General features: G+C 42.6%; 1 protein-coding gene and 1 long non-coding RNA gene across 7 annotated transcripts in view; one reads left to right on the top strand and one right to left on the bottom strand.

Annotated features, from left to right (window-relative positions):
• Positions 1–15,376, bottom strand: part of LOC127537557 (uncharacterized) — a 101,639-nt gene that overhangs the window by 41,942 nt on the left and 44,321 nt on the right. Inside the window, exon 2 of the long non-coding RNA XR_007947287.1 lies at positions 11,436–11,539. This is a non-coding gene — a long non-coding RNA (uncharacterized LOC127537557). The remainder of the gene's footprint in view (positions 1–11,435; positions 11,540–15,376) is intronic.
• The window catches only part of LOC127537549 (NACHT, LRR and PYD domains-containing protein 12-like), a 127,713-nt gene that overhangs the window by 69,043 nt on the left and 43,294 nt on the right, over positions 1–15,376 (top strand). For 3 of the 6 annotated variants that reach the window (XM_051960137.1, XM_051960136.1, XM_051960133.1), the window contains one exon: positions 11,111–11,905. The exons of the other annotated variants lie outside the window; for them this stretch is intronic. In XM_051960137.1, the coding sequence (XP_051816097.1) occupies positions 11,111–11,135 (25 nt within the window). In that variant the 3' untranslated portion in view covers positions 11,136–11,905. Of the gene's footprint in view, positions 1–11,110; positions 11,906–15,376 lie in introns of those variants that run through there. 6 annotated transcript variants of the gene reach the window in all.

The following is a 15,376-nucleotide window of genomic DNA, read 5'->3' as shown; positions in this document are numbered from 1 at the left end:
TCACAGACTATTCAGGACACAGTGGAGTACATCAAGGAGAAGATCAGGAAGAAGGTGTCTGTAGAGAGAAGCATCAATCTGTTCCACTGTCTGAATGAACTGAAGGATGTTTCTCTAGTGGAGGAGGTCCAACAGTCCCTGAGATCAGGACGTCTGTCCACAGATAAACTGTCTCCCGCTCAGTGGTCAGCTCTGGTCTTCATCTTACTGTCATCAGGAGAACATCTGGACGTGTTTCACCTGACGAAATACTCTGGTTCAGAGGAGGCTTTTCTGAGGCTGCTGCCAGTGGTCAAAGCCTCCGACAAAGCTGAGTAGGTGGATTCATCAACTATTTCCATCGTGTTTATTGTTGTACATGATGATTGAAACATTTTGTTTGTGTTCTTTGCTAATTCTTCCTCAGGCTGAGCCTCTGCAACCTCTCAAGGGGAAGTTGTGAAGCTCTAGTTTCAGTCCTCAGCTCTCCGTCCTCCAGTCTGAAACAACTGGACATGAGCTACAACAAGCTGCAGGATTCAGGAATGAAGAGTCTTTCTGCTGGACTGAAGGATCCAAACTGTAAACTGGAGTCTCTCAGGTCAGAGTACAGCTGTTGACAGTTCAATTAAATCCTGCTTCAGGTTCATGTTGATGCTGATTTCCTCCATCTGTCGGTTTTCCTTCTAAAGTCGATATTTGTGTCAGAACTGTGAAATGGAAAAGGAACCTGAGCTGTTGAAATGAATACGTGGAGTCATTTGTTGTGATTAACTCTGATCATCATCATGTTCCTTCATATCAGCAGGTCACAGTAATAATCACTGAGCCCTCGTGTGCTAATGGTGGTCATTAGCATGAGTCTGCTGAGTAGTTCTTTTGGGGAGTTTTGAAAGGACCTGATTGTAAATCGGCACAAGATGATGTTGCAGACCACCCCTCCTGTTCAGAGATGGCTTCTCTACTTTGACATGGATCGCTTTTTTCACTCCTCTCTCAAACCATCTGTCCTCCATGTCCAAAATCTGAACATTGGTGTCCTGAAACGAGTGTCCTTCTTCCTTAAGGTGAAGGAAGACTGCCGAATCCTGTCCTGAGGAACTGGCTCTCCTGTGTTGAGCCATGCACTTGTTACGTAGCTGTTTGGTTTCCCCTATGAAGAGATCTGAGCATTCCTCGCTGCATTTAACTGCATACACCAGGTTGCTCTTCTGGCTGTGTGGTGTGGGGTCTTTTGGGTGGACCAGTCTTTGCCTGAGGGTGTTATTTGGCTTAAAAAAAGACAGGGATCTGGTGTTTGTTGAAAATCCTCCTCAGTTTTTCAGACACACCAGACACATATGGATCACTATATTGTTACGCCTGCTCTCCTTCTCTTTCATTTTCACTGGGTTGTTCGCCTTTCTGGATCTTGTGTGAGCCTTCACATACTATAGTACATCCAGAACTGCACTGCCAGGATCCTCATGAGGGCGCGCAAATCTCAACACATCACACCGATCCTCCATAATCTCCATTGGTTGATGCTACGGGTACGGACCCGTACCCGTAGCATCAACCCTTTCTCTGAAGTGTTTCATTAAGGTTGATGCTACAGGTACTAGAGGTACGGACCCGTTAAGGTCACTGAAGAGCTGGCGCCGGTTAACTACTATTTGCTGCACATTACAGGCAGTTTATATGAATGACTTTGACGGCGAACATTGTATAATTTAACCAAAAATACACCGTCTCCTCTCACACTTTAGACATTGCAGTTTTTACGCTTTTAGACGCCGTGTCTAAATTGTTTGAAGTCCAGTTCCTATTAATTAGTTTACTGCGTTCAGTGGTGGAAGCGGCTGACAAACTCCATTGCAAATGTTCCCATTTAATTTCGGACGCTAATTTACAAGATGAAGTTAAGGATGTCGAATATGAAACAAACACTCGTGAATGGTGAGGAGCAGCTCTTTAATTCGGCATGAATTAAAAAAAAACACAAACTCGATTTACTGTGATATTGTGAAATTTGTTTGTGGTGATGTAACTTAGCCATTCAACAGAGTCCGCTAACATTAAAGTGACTGACGTGCAGTGTCTGTGTTGACAGACGCAGAAAATACGTCAGGGTTTTGTTTAGGTTCTTAAAATGTAATAGTCTGTCGCTACTTTTGAAGGTAAAAAAATACTTGTAGTTTGCTGGCTGTTCGTTCCGCCATTTGTTTTGTTTGCTGTCTGTGCTTTATTAGAACAGGGTCACGTGAATAAAAAGTTTTGCTATTTTTAATAGTAGTGCTGATTTCAACTCCCAAATCGCTGTCCGTGAAAAAGTCAGATAATGATATTTATAAGACATTATGCATGATAGAAAATAGAACAGCAGATGACTGACATGACAGGCTCGGCACGCAGATTCACCTCGAATCACGGAAGCGCCTTCATCACTCGGATTACCAAACCGGCTCATTAATATTTATGTACGTCGGATTACCAGCCAATCACAAAGCGCGTTCATCAGCCGGCTCATTAATATTCATGTCCGTCTCATTAATATTTATAGTAAGGGAAAGTGCCATATCCGTAGGTCACAGGCTGCGGGTACGGGTCCGTATCTGGAGACACTACCATCTCCATTGGCTCCCAGTCACGTTCAGGATTGAATTTAAGATTTGTCTCCTGACCTATCACGGTGTCTACGGCAGTGCACCAGTGTACCTTAAAGATCTGATCAGTCAACACAACCCGACCAGGCACCTCCGCTCCTCCGACAGCCACCAACCCCAGGGTCCAAGGTCCAAACTCCACTCCATGGAAGATAGGGCCCTTCAGGCGACTTTCAGGAACGCCCTCCCCAACCACCTGAGGGCACCACAGTCGCTTGAAGTTTTTAAAAAGCAGCTGAAGACTTTTATGTTTTTAAAAGCGTTTTCTTAATTTGATGTATTTCTATTGTTGACGTTTTTATCTGTAGCACTTTGAGATTTGGTTTTCAAATGTAAAGTGCATTATAAATTAAATTTATTATTATTATTATTATTATTATTATTAGCAGATGTTACTGATGTGTGGACATGAATAGGTGGATGAATGTTGTGCTGACATGTGGATGATGTGTGTAGAAGGCTGACATGATGATGATCCACAATAAGAGAAGGACAAAGTCACTGTGCTGCTTTTAGAGAAAAGCTGATTGATGAGGACAAAGTAATGTTGATCTGCACATTCAGAACCTGAACACATCTGATGGATCATCAATGATTTTATACACATCTTTGATTCTTTATTCAGATTGGTGTGGTGCAGTTTGTCAGAGATCAGCTGTGATTATCTGGTCTCAGCTCTGAAGTCCAACCCCTCACATCTGGAACATCTGGACATGAGCTTGAACACAGACTTGAAGGATTCAGGAGTGAAACATCTGAGTGGTTTTGTGGAGAGTCCAGACTGCATCCTGAAGACTCTGAGGTCAGACATCATGTTTTCAGTGATTCAAAGTTCTCATCTTTGGGTGAATGTTTCTTTTATTCTCATCAGTTTTAATGACTGCTGTGAATCATCCAGAGTTTTTCTTTTTAAATGTAGTAGGGAGTCATAAAGTCTAGACTCAGTCCAGAGTCAAAGCTAAAGTGTCCTTAAAGTTCTCTGTGCTGAGCTGATAGAAGTCAGTGAGTAGAAGAACTCTCCTCACCTGTCAGCACCTGTTGTGTGTCACATCACTGCAACACTTTAACTGGAAGCTCACCAGTGGCACAAACTCTCTCCTTCATCCTTTCCAGCATTTGGAGCTGTAAGATGACTGAAGTAAAGACAGTGGCTTTATCTGCTGCTCAACCTTTAGATGCTTTTCACCTTTCTGTCCTGGAAGCAAATGTATTTGTCCTCTGTGGTCCAGCAGCTTCTCCTCTGGTAGAATAAATGAACAGATCTCATTGATGAAGCTGCACGTATGAAAAGAAGATTTGAAGGAGATTTAAGGTTGACTTGATGCATAGAAATCCAGATTTCTGCAGCTCTGAACTCCTGATGAAACTCTGAATGATTTCAAGCAAGAACTTTGTCTCCTCAACTCACAACTTTTCTTCTTTATTCAGACTGGATGACTGCAGTTTGTCAGACATCAGCTGTGATTCTCTGGTCTCAGCTCTGAAGTCCAACCCCTCCCATCTGGAACATCTGGACCTGAGTGAGAACAACCTGCAGGAATCATCAGTGAAACATCTGTTAGATCTTGTGGAGAGTCCAGACTGCAGCCTGAAGACTCTGAGGTCAGTAGAAGGTTCCATCAGTCTCTGCTGCTTCCAGCAGTTTTCTACTAAACACAGTCAGTATCGAAGCAAAGATCCAGTGTCTCCTGTAAACCTGCAGCTTCTCAGTGAAGCTGTGAGAGCAGAATGGAGACAGAAACACAGAGACAGCAGTCAGCCAATCAGAGGAGCCACAAGCTTGTTGTCATGGTGTGTTTGATGGATGTGAAGCCTACTGTTGTTGTTGTGTTGATGTGTTGAGGAAGTAAAGCTGATTCCAGCTGACAGCCTTCCAGATGTGCAGAGACAGTGGTCCTCCTTCATCAAAGTGTCCATCAGATCTGATCTCACTGTTTGTTGTCTCATTCCAACAGTGATCAGCTGATCAGTGTGATGTTTGTCACAGCTCTGAGATCAGTGAGACTGAAGCCTGCAAACCAGCGCCTCTTATTTCACAGCAGCATCTTTACATTCAGTCATTCTCTCAACATTTCCTCTCATTTTACATGTTGGATCCTTTTGTTCAATTCTACAGAATTTGGAATCAAATCAGGAGAAAAAATGTCAATTTACACACAAACCATAAAAAGAGGATCAAACTGTAAATCCTTTTGTTTGTACAATGATGTACTTTTACAAATATCAGTGTGTTCTTTTCCAGTGTTTGACCATAAATGACTGTTTATCTGGACTTCAATCTGCTAAAAATCTCTCTATTTTAGATATTTCCTGTTGGACTATTTGCATTTTTCCAGGTTTTGAAGCTTCCAGAAGCATCTGAACATATTTATTGTCCCTTTGCTGCCAGACTCTGAGTTTTTCTAGAGCAGATGAGATGTTGATGGACACTCAGAGACTGTTGGTTTAAATGGAGCAGCAGTAAATCCATGAGTGAAGAGTTTGTGCAGTAATGAAGTGTCGTGTACAGCGATCAATACATGAAGGAAGAGACGTCTTAACTTCTTAACAGTGCTTTTTACTGGGCAGCATTTTCGGTACGTTACAGGCGAGTCAACAACAGACACAGTTCTGTTTACGTAAGTGCGTGAACGAGTTGGAGATGTCTCCTGTTCCTGCGTGATACCGTCCCATTGTCCATCTTCACCAAATATGAGCGCGGTTCATCACATTTGCTGAGAACTTTGGCAGAAGTTTTCCACACTTTTTCTCCGTCCAACTTTACTCTGACGTCCTGTCCTGGAAGTAACTCGGGAAGTGGTCGAGCGGAGTGATGGCGGTCATGGAAAAACTTGTAAGATGATTTGGTTTGAGTGTCCTTTAGCAGAATGCTTTGTTTATTCGCAGGCTCAAACTGCATTTTGTTGTCTGGCATTGGCAGTGTGGTTCTAATGCGTCTCCCTGTCATTATCTTTGCTGGGCTCTCACCAGTTGCAGTATTTGGAGTAGCTCTGTAACACATTAGTGCTAGATGAGGGTCTGGTTGTTTCAGGATATGTTTTGCTGTTTGGATGGCACGCTCTGCAGCCCCGTTTGCTTGTGGAAAGTGCGGGCTGGAAGTTACGTGTGAGAATCCATACTCCGCACAAAACTGCTTGAACTCGTCTGAAGTGAATTGCATGCCGTTATCGGTAACTAACTCCAGAGGTATTCCCCATCTCACAAACAAACTTTTTAGTCTGCTGATGACCTGTCTACTTGAAATGCTTGACAGGTGACCAATCTCAATGCCTCTGGAATAGTAGTCAGTCACAATCAGATAGTTTTGTTTCTCAAACTCGCATAGGTCGGCCACAATGCGCTGCCAGGGTCCTTCTGGTAGGGGAGTAGTGAGAAGAGCCTCATGTCTTAGTGAAGGTTTATTTTCGATACAGAATCTGCATGTAGAAACAAGCTGAGTAATATCCATGCTGATGCGTGGCCACCACACTGACATCCTTGCTCGGGTGCGACACTTCGTTAGTCCTTGGTGTCCCTCATGGATGCGTTTTAGAACATCTTGCCTGAGAGCTGCAGGAATGACCAGTCTGTCCTGATACAATACTAGTCCGTCTGCCTCTGAAAGCTGTGAGTGTGCTGAATAATAGCCATGAAGAGAAGGATGCAGTGACTGTTTGGGGGGCCAGCCTTTTTGTATTAGGCTGATGACTTTTGCCAACTCTTCGTCCTGTTGTGTGGCTGCTTTAATTTCTCTAAGTTTTTGAGATGACACTGGTGCGTTCGTTACTACAGACTGCAAGTAAACTTGTACCTCGTCATCAGTGCTGCTGTCGCTTGTGTTGCTCAGCGGGTTTCTGGAGAGAGCGTCCGCCACAGTTAGTTGCTTCCCCGGAACGTGCTCTGCAATCACCTGAAATCTCAAAAGCCGCATTAGAAGTCTTTGGCACCTGGGAGGAGCTCTGTCTAAATCGTACGTGTTTATCAAAGGGACCAGTGGTTTGTGATCTGTTTGTAATCGGAAACTGTCCATGCCCTGTACATACCGTGCAAATCTCTCACAGGCCCATACTCCTGCCAAACACTCTTTCTCAATTTGTGAGTATCTTTTCTCAGAGTCTGTAATAGTGCGGGAACAGAAAGCTACTGGCTTTAACTTGCCCTCGTGTACACACGTGAACAAAATTGTTGGTACCCCTCAGTTAAAGAAGGAAAAACCCACAATTCTCACTGAAATCACTTGAAACTCACAAAAGTAACAATAAATAAAAATTTATTGAAAATTAAATAATCAAAATCAGCCATCACTTTTGAATTGTTGATTAACATAATTATTTAAAAAAACAAACTAATGAAATAGGGCTGGACAAAAATGATGGTACCCATAACTTAATATTTTGTTGCACAACCTTTTGAGGCAATCACTGCAATTAAACGATTTCTGTATTTGTCAATGAGCGTTCTGCAGCTGTCAACAGGTATTTTGGCCCACTCCTCATGAGCAAACAGCTCCAGTTGTCTCAGGTTTGATGGGTGTCTTCTCCAAATGCCATGTTTCAGCTCCTTCCACATATGTTCAATGGGATTCAGATCTGGGCTCATAGAAGGCCACTTTAGAATAGTCCAACGCTTTTCTCTCAGCCATTCTTGGGTGTTTTTGGCTGTGTGTTTTGGATGGTTGTCCTGTTGGAAGACCCATGACCTGCGACTGAGACCAAGCTTTCTGACACTAGGCAGCACATTTCTCTCCAGAATGCCTTGATAGTCTTCAGATTTCATCGTACCTTGCACACTTTCAAGACACCCTGTGCCAGATGCAGCAAAGCAGCCCCAAAACATTACTGAGCCTCCTCCATGTTTCACCGTAGGGACAGTGTTCTTTTCTTCGTATGCTTGGTTTTTGAGTCTATGAACATAGAGTTGATGTGCCTTACCAAAAAGCTCCAGTTTGGTCTCATCTGTCCAAAGGACATTCTCCCAGAAGCTTTGTGGCTTGTCAACATGCATTTTTGCAAATTCCAGTCTGGCTTTTTTATGAGTTTTTTTCAGCAGTGGTGTCCTCCTTGGTCGTCTCCCATGAAGTCCACTTTGGCTCAAACAACGACGAATGGTGCGATCTGACACTGATGTACCTTGGCCTTGGAGTTCACCTTTAATTTCTTTGGAGGTTGCTCTGGGCTCTTTGGATACAATTCGAACGATCCGTCTCTTCAATTTGTCATCAATTTTCCTCTTGCGGCCACGTCCAGGGAGGTTGGCTACTGTCCCGTGGGTCTTGAACTTCTGAATAATATGAGCCACTGTTGTCACAGGAACTTCAAGCTGTTTAGAGATGGTCTTATAGCCTTTACCTTTAAGATGTTTGTCTATCATTTTTTTTCGGATGTCCTGGGACAATTCTCTCCTTCGCTTTCTGTTGTCCATGTTCAGTGTGGTACACACCTTTTCACCAAACAGCAGGGTGACTACTTGTCTCCCTTTAAATAGGCAGACTGACTGATTATGAGTTTGGAAACACCTGTGATGTCAATTAAATGACACACCTGAGTTAATCATGTCACTCTGGTCAAATAGTTTTCAATCTTTTATAGAGGTACCATCATTTTTGTCCAGGCCTGTTTCATTAGTTTGTTTTTTTAATAATTATGTTAATCAACAATTCAAAAGTAATGGCTGTTTTTGATTATTTAATTTTCAATAAATTTTTATTTATTGTTACTTTTGTGAGTTTCAAGTGATTTCAGTGAGAATTGTGGGTTTTTCCTTCTTTAACTGCGGGGTACCAACAATTTTGTCCACGTGTGTACCTGTAGCAGAGTGGCTCCCAAACCATAGCTGCTGGCATCCGCACTAATGATAGTCTCTCTTTTTGGATCGTAATACATAAGCGCTGGTGCTGATACAAGCATCTCCTTCACTTCTTTGAACGCTTGCTCTTGTGCGTAGTTCCAAGTCCACTTGCTCTCCTTCCTGAGCAGGTCTGTGATTGGATGGAGCTTGGTTGAGAGATCTGGGAGAAACCGTCCCACGTAGTAGATGAGGCCTAAGACCAGCCTGAGCTCTTCCACGTTTGTTGGGCTTGGCATTTCGGTTATGGCCTTGACTTTGTCGGGGTCTGGTTTCATTCTCTCAGCGCTGATAATGTGTCCAAAGTACTGTATTTCTGATGGTGCAAAATGACACTTCTGCTTGTTGAGTTTTAGTCCGCTTTCTTTGATAGTTCTCAAAACTCTGCTCAGACGCTTATCGTGTTCTTCTTTTGTTGTGCCATATACCAGTACATCGTCCATCACGACTACTACACCGTCGTGACCCCTCAGCAGCTCAGACATTTGTCTTTGGAAAATTTCAGGGGCGGACGTAATCCCAAAAGGTAAACGCTTGAAGCAGAATCGCCCCATAGGTGTGATGAAAGTAGTTAGTTTTCTGCTGCTTTCTTCCAAAGGGATCTGCCAGAATCCACAGGATGCATCCAATGTGGAGAACACTTTTGCTCCCGCTAGTTTTGGGGCTATGTCCTCCAGTGTCGGCAGCATGTACCTTTCACGTCTGACTGCATTATTTAGACACTTGAGGTCAACACACACCCGAACTCTTTCTCTGTTTATCTTTTCAACCGGTACCATAGGGGCACACCAATCAGTGGGCTCTGTGACCTCTTCGATTATCCCCAGTGTTAACATACGTTTTATTTCAGCCTCAACTTTTGGCAAAAGGGGAAAAGGCACTCTTCGTGGTGTGGTTAAGGAGTAGGGCTCTGCATTGGCTTTAAGTTCAATCTTTACCGGATCACATTTGAGAAGGCCAATGTCCCCGAAAACATCCTCCAACAGTTCTGTGTTTATGCCATCAACTCGTTTTACTAGACCCATTCTCTTGGCTACACTCCCACCAAGCAGGTTATGTGCATAAGGGCCAGTAATAACAGTTATCCAAAACTTGTACTTTTGTCCTTTGTAGTAGCTTGTGGCCAGGAATTTGCCTGTGCACTGTACCTTTCCTCCTGGGCTTGTGACGTGCGGTGACTTATGCTGAGCGACCAGACGGGGGCAGTGTTGTAGCTTCTTAACTTCACCCTGTGTCATGACTGTAATGTCGGCTCCTGTATCTATTTTGAACTCTACCATGTTGCCATTCACAGGTAAGTTCACCAACCATCCCTCATCCGTACCTTGTTGCTCAATAACAGTGTCTTTGTTCACTGCTCCAATGAAAAACTGATCATCAGTGTCCAGCTCACAGGGAACAGCAGTTACTTCCTTGAGAGTCTTTGAAAAACAAGCTACCTCAAAATGTCCGATTTTGTTGCATTTCCTGCACTTTTTGTTTCTTGCTGGGCAGGGCTGAGTTTTTCCGTGTTGTCTTTTACAGCGGGTGCAGCTTGTAGAACTCGGCTCGCAGTCCTCAGCTCTCCCTCGCTGGCTGTGCGCAGTCCATTTCTTATCATAGGACCTTCTCCTGCCTTGTTTCATTGCATCTAGTGTGCAGTCTGCGCGCATAGTGGTGTTCTGTTGCTTTATCTGTTCGCTTTGTCTTGCTATTTGAATAGCTTTCTCGAGTGTGAGGTTAGTTTCAAGCTGTAGTTTCTGAGACACATCGCTGTCTGATATGCCTATCACAATTCTGTCTCTGATTTGTTCGTCTTTCATGGCTCCAAACTCACAGTATTGGGCTAGTTTGTACAAACTCCTCACAAACGCCTCCACAGATTCACTGGGCGTCTGTACTCGCTTGTAAAAGCATGCGCGGTCATGAATAACGTTGCGCTTCGGCACAAAGTGGTCGCTGAACTTTTGAATGACTTTACTATAGTCCAACTTTGAACGCGTTCTCTCCGTACCTTCTTCGTCCTCGTCTGCTTCTGAATCTTCGCTGTCACTAAACACGAACGAATCATATATGGCTTCTGCCTCTCTTCCCATGGCGTAGAGAAGTGTGTTTACTTGAACCTCGCCGCTGTCTTTATTAAGCTTCGAGGCTATTCTGTAGCGGTCGAAGCGGCGGCGCCATATTGTCCATTCGGCCGGTTTCGAAAAATCAAACTGCTCTGGCGATCCAAACTTTGCCATTGCTCCGTTATGCAGGCATCCTGTCGGCCACTTCTGACACCATGTCGTGTACAGCGATCAATACATGAAGGAAGAGACATCTTAACTTCTTAACAGTGCTTTTTACTGGGCAGCATTTCGGTACGTTACAGGCGAGTCAACAACAGACACAGTTCTGTTTACGTAAGTGCGTGATGACGTAGACACTACAGTGGCCTGTAGGCTCATATCATGATATGAAGCTTGATGACTGTCAGCAGTTTGTTTCCACTGTGGACTGCAGTGAAATGTGCAGAGAAACACACCTGATGCTGACAGTGTGTGCAGGTGTGTGAGCTTGGAGCTCAGTGTGTTCACTCCAACACGTTAACATGAAGCTGCTGCTCTGAACACGTCTGAAGTCCTGATGAGCTGCTCATCAAACTCATTCAGCTCCTCTGGTCTTTATTCTTCTCTCTGCAGATGGGATCAGGTGCTGAGGTGGTGACATGAGTCCTGATGATCCAGATGTTGAAGCAGCAGCTGGTGTGCAGAGACTCTGATGGACCGTGTTACTGGGAGGTGGACTGGGAACCAGTGTAAAGTGTGTTGTTCTCACTGTATAGTTTAGTGTTGCAGCTCCACACTGAATGATGGAGAAGTGCAGTTAATGTTGACATGATCTGTTGGAGGTTGATGTCAGGTTGCAGAGTGTGCAGGAAGTTTCAGAATGTTTGTGTCGGTGCAGGATTCTATTTCAGTGGACTTTCTATTTCCAGCTGCAGTCAAAGTTGTTGAGCTTCTCTACCTGCAGCACATTGAGCTGATGAGAACAAAGTGTCCTGGAAGCATGTCAGCTGAAGCCTTGGAGCCCAGACAGAGTTTAATGAAGCACATTGGACTTTATTCCACCTTGTTTTTTCTCAGTCAAATATCCGAGGGATGAACACCAATAACAGTCCATAAACTGCTCTTTTACAGCTCAGTTCATTCTTTTAGTGTTTTTCTTTCTTTACATATTCATCATGTGTCATTTACTGTGGACTTATTTGTTCATCTCTGTCATTCATTCCAAGCAGCTTATTTACAGACGCTGCAGTTTTGTCATGTGTACAAAATCTGAAATGTAACAGCGCCCTCTGGTGGTAATGATTGGTAACTACACATTTCTATTTTATTTTCCATCTGTTGCAGTAAAACGTCATTTGTACGTTGATGAGTTGTGTTTGTCTGGACATGACTGTTAGTCAGGATCATAATAGACCAGACTCTGAGCAGCTTTCTCTTCTTCTCTTCTTTTCTGCTTTTTTCTTGTGTTTTTACAGTTTTTGAATATTACAGGATTACACTGTTAATATTAACATATTTTTCCTGACATCATTGCTGCCATTTTATACAGGTTGTAATTTTTTTTAATCAATCAGCTTCTAATTTGTAAAGACAATGATTTTTGATGTGAACATTATTTACAATCTCGGCCTTTTTTAAGGGTTAATATGAAAATCTATATGTCTGACATTTTTATTGTGATGTTACTAGATATTATCTGTGATTTAACAAGAATAAATAACAAATTACATTAATATTTACAGCTAAAACATTCTTTTTTCCAGTGCAGCTCTGGTTTTTGTAGCTCCAGCATTAACTGAAGCTCCATCTCGGTACTTTGATGAATTACTGTATCTGAGAGCTGCATGAAAGGAAAACCTTTTGCTGTAAACGGGAATTCCACAATTTACTGCTTCATAACTATTCACTATGTGTCCAATCAGTTCCATCATCAGGAGGACGTCTCAGTGTGTCTGTCCTGATGGAAACATCAGCAGCACTTCCAGTTCCTTTCTGATGTTCTCATGATGTACATCTGTTTGACTTTGATTCCATTAAAGCTCTGCTGAACATGAACACTGAGGAAATACTGAGGCTGATGGACTTCTTTCTGATTGGTTACATCCACAGTTCACTGTAAATTGCAATAAATTTAGACCCTGGGACAAAAGTTCAATAGTTCTGCAACACTAAGCATGTGAAAGGCTGTAAAATGATTGTTTGAATATAAATGAAGGTTTAATTTTTAAAAGAATAGATTGAAAAACAATTCAGATCAAACTGATTCACTAAATAATCCAAATGTGGCCACAAAGAAAGCAAATATACACTTGAAAACAAGTTCAAACTCAACAGAACTGTAAAAACTACACCGAAAAGCACTCTGGGAAACCCGTCCACCTTTTCAACACAGTCCTCTTTGGTGCCACCTGGTGTCCAAAAGTATGAAGAGCAATTTGAATCTCCAACCTGAAATGAAGTGCTCCATGATGGTTTCCTCTACAGCTGAGCTGACAGCTTGTGTTTACAGTTTTTTTTTTTTACAGTTTTTCTCGATTGCTAAGACACATTCCTGGAAAGCTGCTCTCCTTTTCCCTAAACTGTGAACACAAAACCCAATTTTCAAGCTGCATTCACAAAACCTCTGACTCTTTCTTGCAAAACCAGACTTTCACCCCAAAACAGTTCAATCTGTGCTAAAAACTGAACTTTGCTGTCAGATCATGCCTCAAGTCAATCTAAATTAAATACTCTGAGCAGTCACTGAACACTGCATAGAAAAAAGGAAAACACAACGCTCAGGACATGAAGCGGTAGAAATAAATGTTTATTTAGGCTAAATGCATGTGCAAAACTAAATACCTGGGCATTTGTAACACTTGTACATAGAAAAAAGAATTTGCAAACAAACAGAAATCCTGTGCATTTACATGTAGCACTTGTATGTAAAAATAAAGCAGAAAAATGTACAAATGAAGTCCAAAGAAAAGAAGTGCATTACTCTGCCACAGCATCATTTCTCCGTACTGGGTCAGACCACAGGACTTCATCTACATCACAGGACACATTTTCTCTGGAAAGAAGGACCTAGTGTGTCTGATCCAGCCCTAACATGCATCAACAGAAACATCAGCACATGTCAAGACCAGTGATGGAAAAAGATTTTCCTGCTGCTCATAAACCTTCCACCTCCATTAGAGAAGAATTCTTCTATAGGATTCAGAAAGGGAGAATATGGAGCAGAAAAACCACAATAACTTGAGGGTTCATATTGAACATTCCCAAATCAACAGTCCTCTATAAAACTAACATTTCCCAGGTGTTTTTATGTGTATCATCAAAATCCAACTGAAAAACTCTCTGGAACAAACACACACAAAACAGAGGGAAAAGTCAGTCATGTACACTTTCTGTAATTTTACCAGCACTTGTGAAGCAGAATTTTCTCTGGCCAGGCAACAGGAAAAAAAAAACCCTGGCAAGCCGTATCCATGCTCCTCTTCTTAGATTTCTGTCCATTGTAGTGCCTCACAAACCAGTGCTCTGGCTTATATGTACCCTCACATCATTAGACACAAGTGTGATCAATTTTGAGTTGTTGTGTTCAACCAGTGACGCCTGAGCTTTAACTGTGTTTGACTTTTGCCACCAGTGCTCACCATTATGCAACACAGGTGCATCACAATGACAATGTGTTGACAAGATGTGTCTAAACAGGTGAAAGGGCTGATGGTTTAACCAAAAGAGTGACTGGTTCAATAAGTGGGTTCAGGCAACTGAGAATTTGGTTCAGACAATAGAGTTTAGTGTTTTAGCAATTGAGAAAAACTGTAAACAATCGTCCAGTTATTACAGCATCAACACAATCAGGAGCAGATAGGAGGGGTTGGGTTTGTCTGCTTTTGTGTAGTGCTGATCAGATCGGAGTCTTCGTTGGCTGGAACATGGTGGGAGGCCGGAAACTTCCTCACTACGGATAAAGGCTGTCGGTCCTGAAGCATCACATGGTCGCTAGGCAACGAGTTCTGCCATTGGAGGTCTGCCAGCAGACCTCTAAAGATGTCACAGGTGATGGGTCGGTAGGCAGCCGGTGTTCAGCGCTCTGTCTGCACGGTCTTCAGGGTTGGTGGAAAATAACTTGTTTAACGGTGGATCTCGCTGTATTTTCTGATGGCGTTAGCCAGGCAATGCAAAAGGATTGTGAGAACTGAGAGCAGAGGTGGGTGGAATTTAGAAAAAGGAAGAAATGATTTCCATTGTTTCTTATTGGCTCGTCAGAAAGTGGATTAAAACATATAAGCTCAGGCTTGTAACGAAGGTGAGCAATGTCTAAATATGTTGAAAAATTATAAAAGAGTGCCAAAAATGAGACAAAGAAAAGAGCGCTGAAACGAAGAAAAAAATCAGGAGACAAAAAAGTTAAAGAGCGATACGTAGAAGTGAAGACGTAAGAGTAAGAGACATAAAGGAAGAGGAAAGTGCAAACAAAGGGGGTTTTGCATTTTATCGCCTGAGTGGGTCTTTGGATAGAGGCCAGGACGTGGAGAGAATTTTACCACAGATTTGGTGAAATCTAACTCCTCTCTCTTTGTTCTCAGAAGGAGGAAAAAGTGCACTGGTTAAATCGAATTAAAACATGTATTATCCGCACAAATACAATCTGTCCATCTCTCACCATGACCCATCAACATGGAATGAAAAATCAAGGTTGTGCAGTCTAATAAAGAAGGCTACACTGGACATAGAAACTGAAAGGTGCTTTAGATATTAAGAATATATGTTATTGTTTGGATATGTGGTACATTTAATGTGTACAGTTGTAAATGTTACCAACTTCACATTTATTTCATCTGGACATTGCCTGGCTATGGATGTGGCTCGGTGGCACTGTGGGTCCATGCAAGAAATGTGAATGTTTCA

The sequence above is a fragment of the Acanthochromis polyacanthus genome, chromosome 15 (genome assembly GCF_021347895.1).
Source record: "Acanthochromis polyacanthus isolate Apoly-LR-REF ecotype Palm Island chromosome 15, KAUST_Apoly_ChrSc, whole genome shotgun sequence".
Taxonomy (NCBI): Eukaryota; Metazoa; Chordata; class Actinopteri; family Pomacentridae; genus Acanthochromis; species Acanthochromis polyacanthus.
This window is presented reverse-complemented; position numbering and strand designations above follow the sequence as displayed.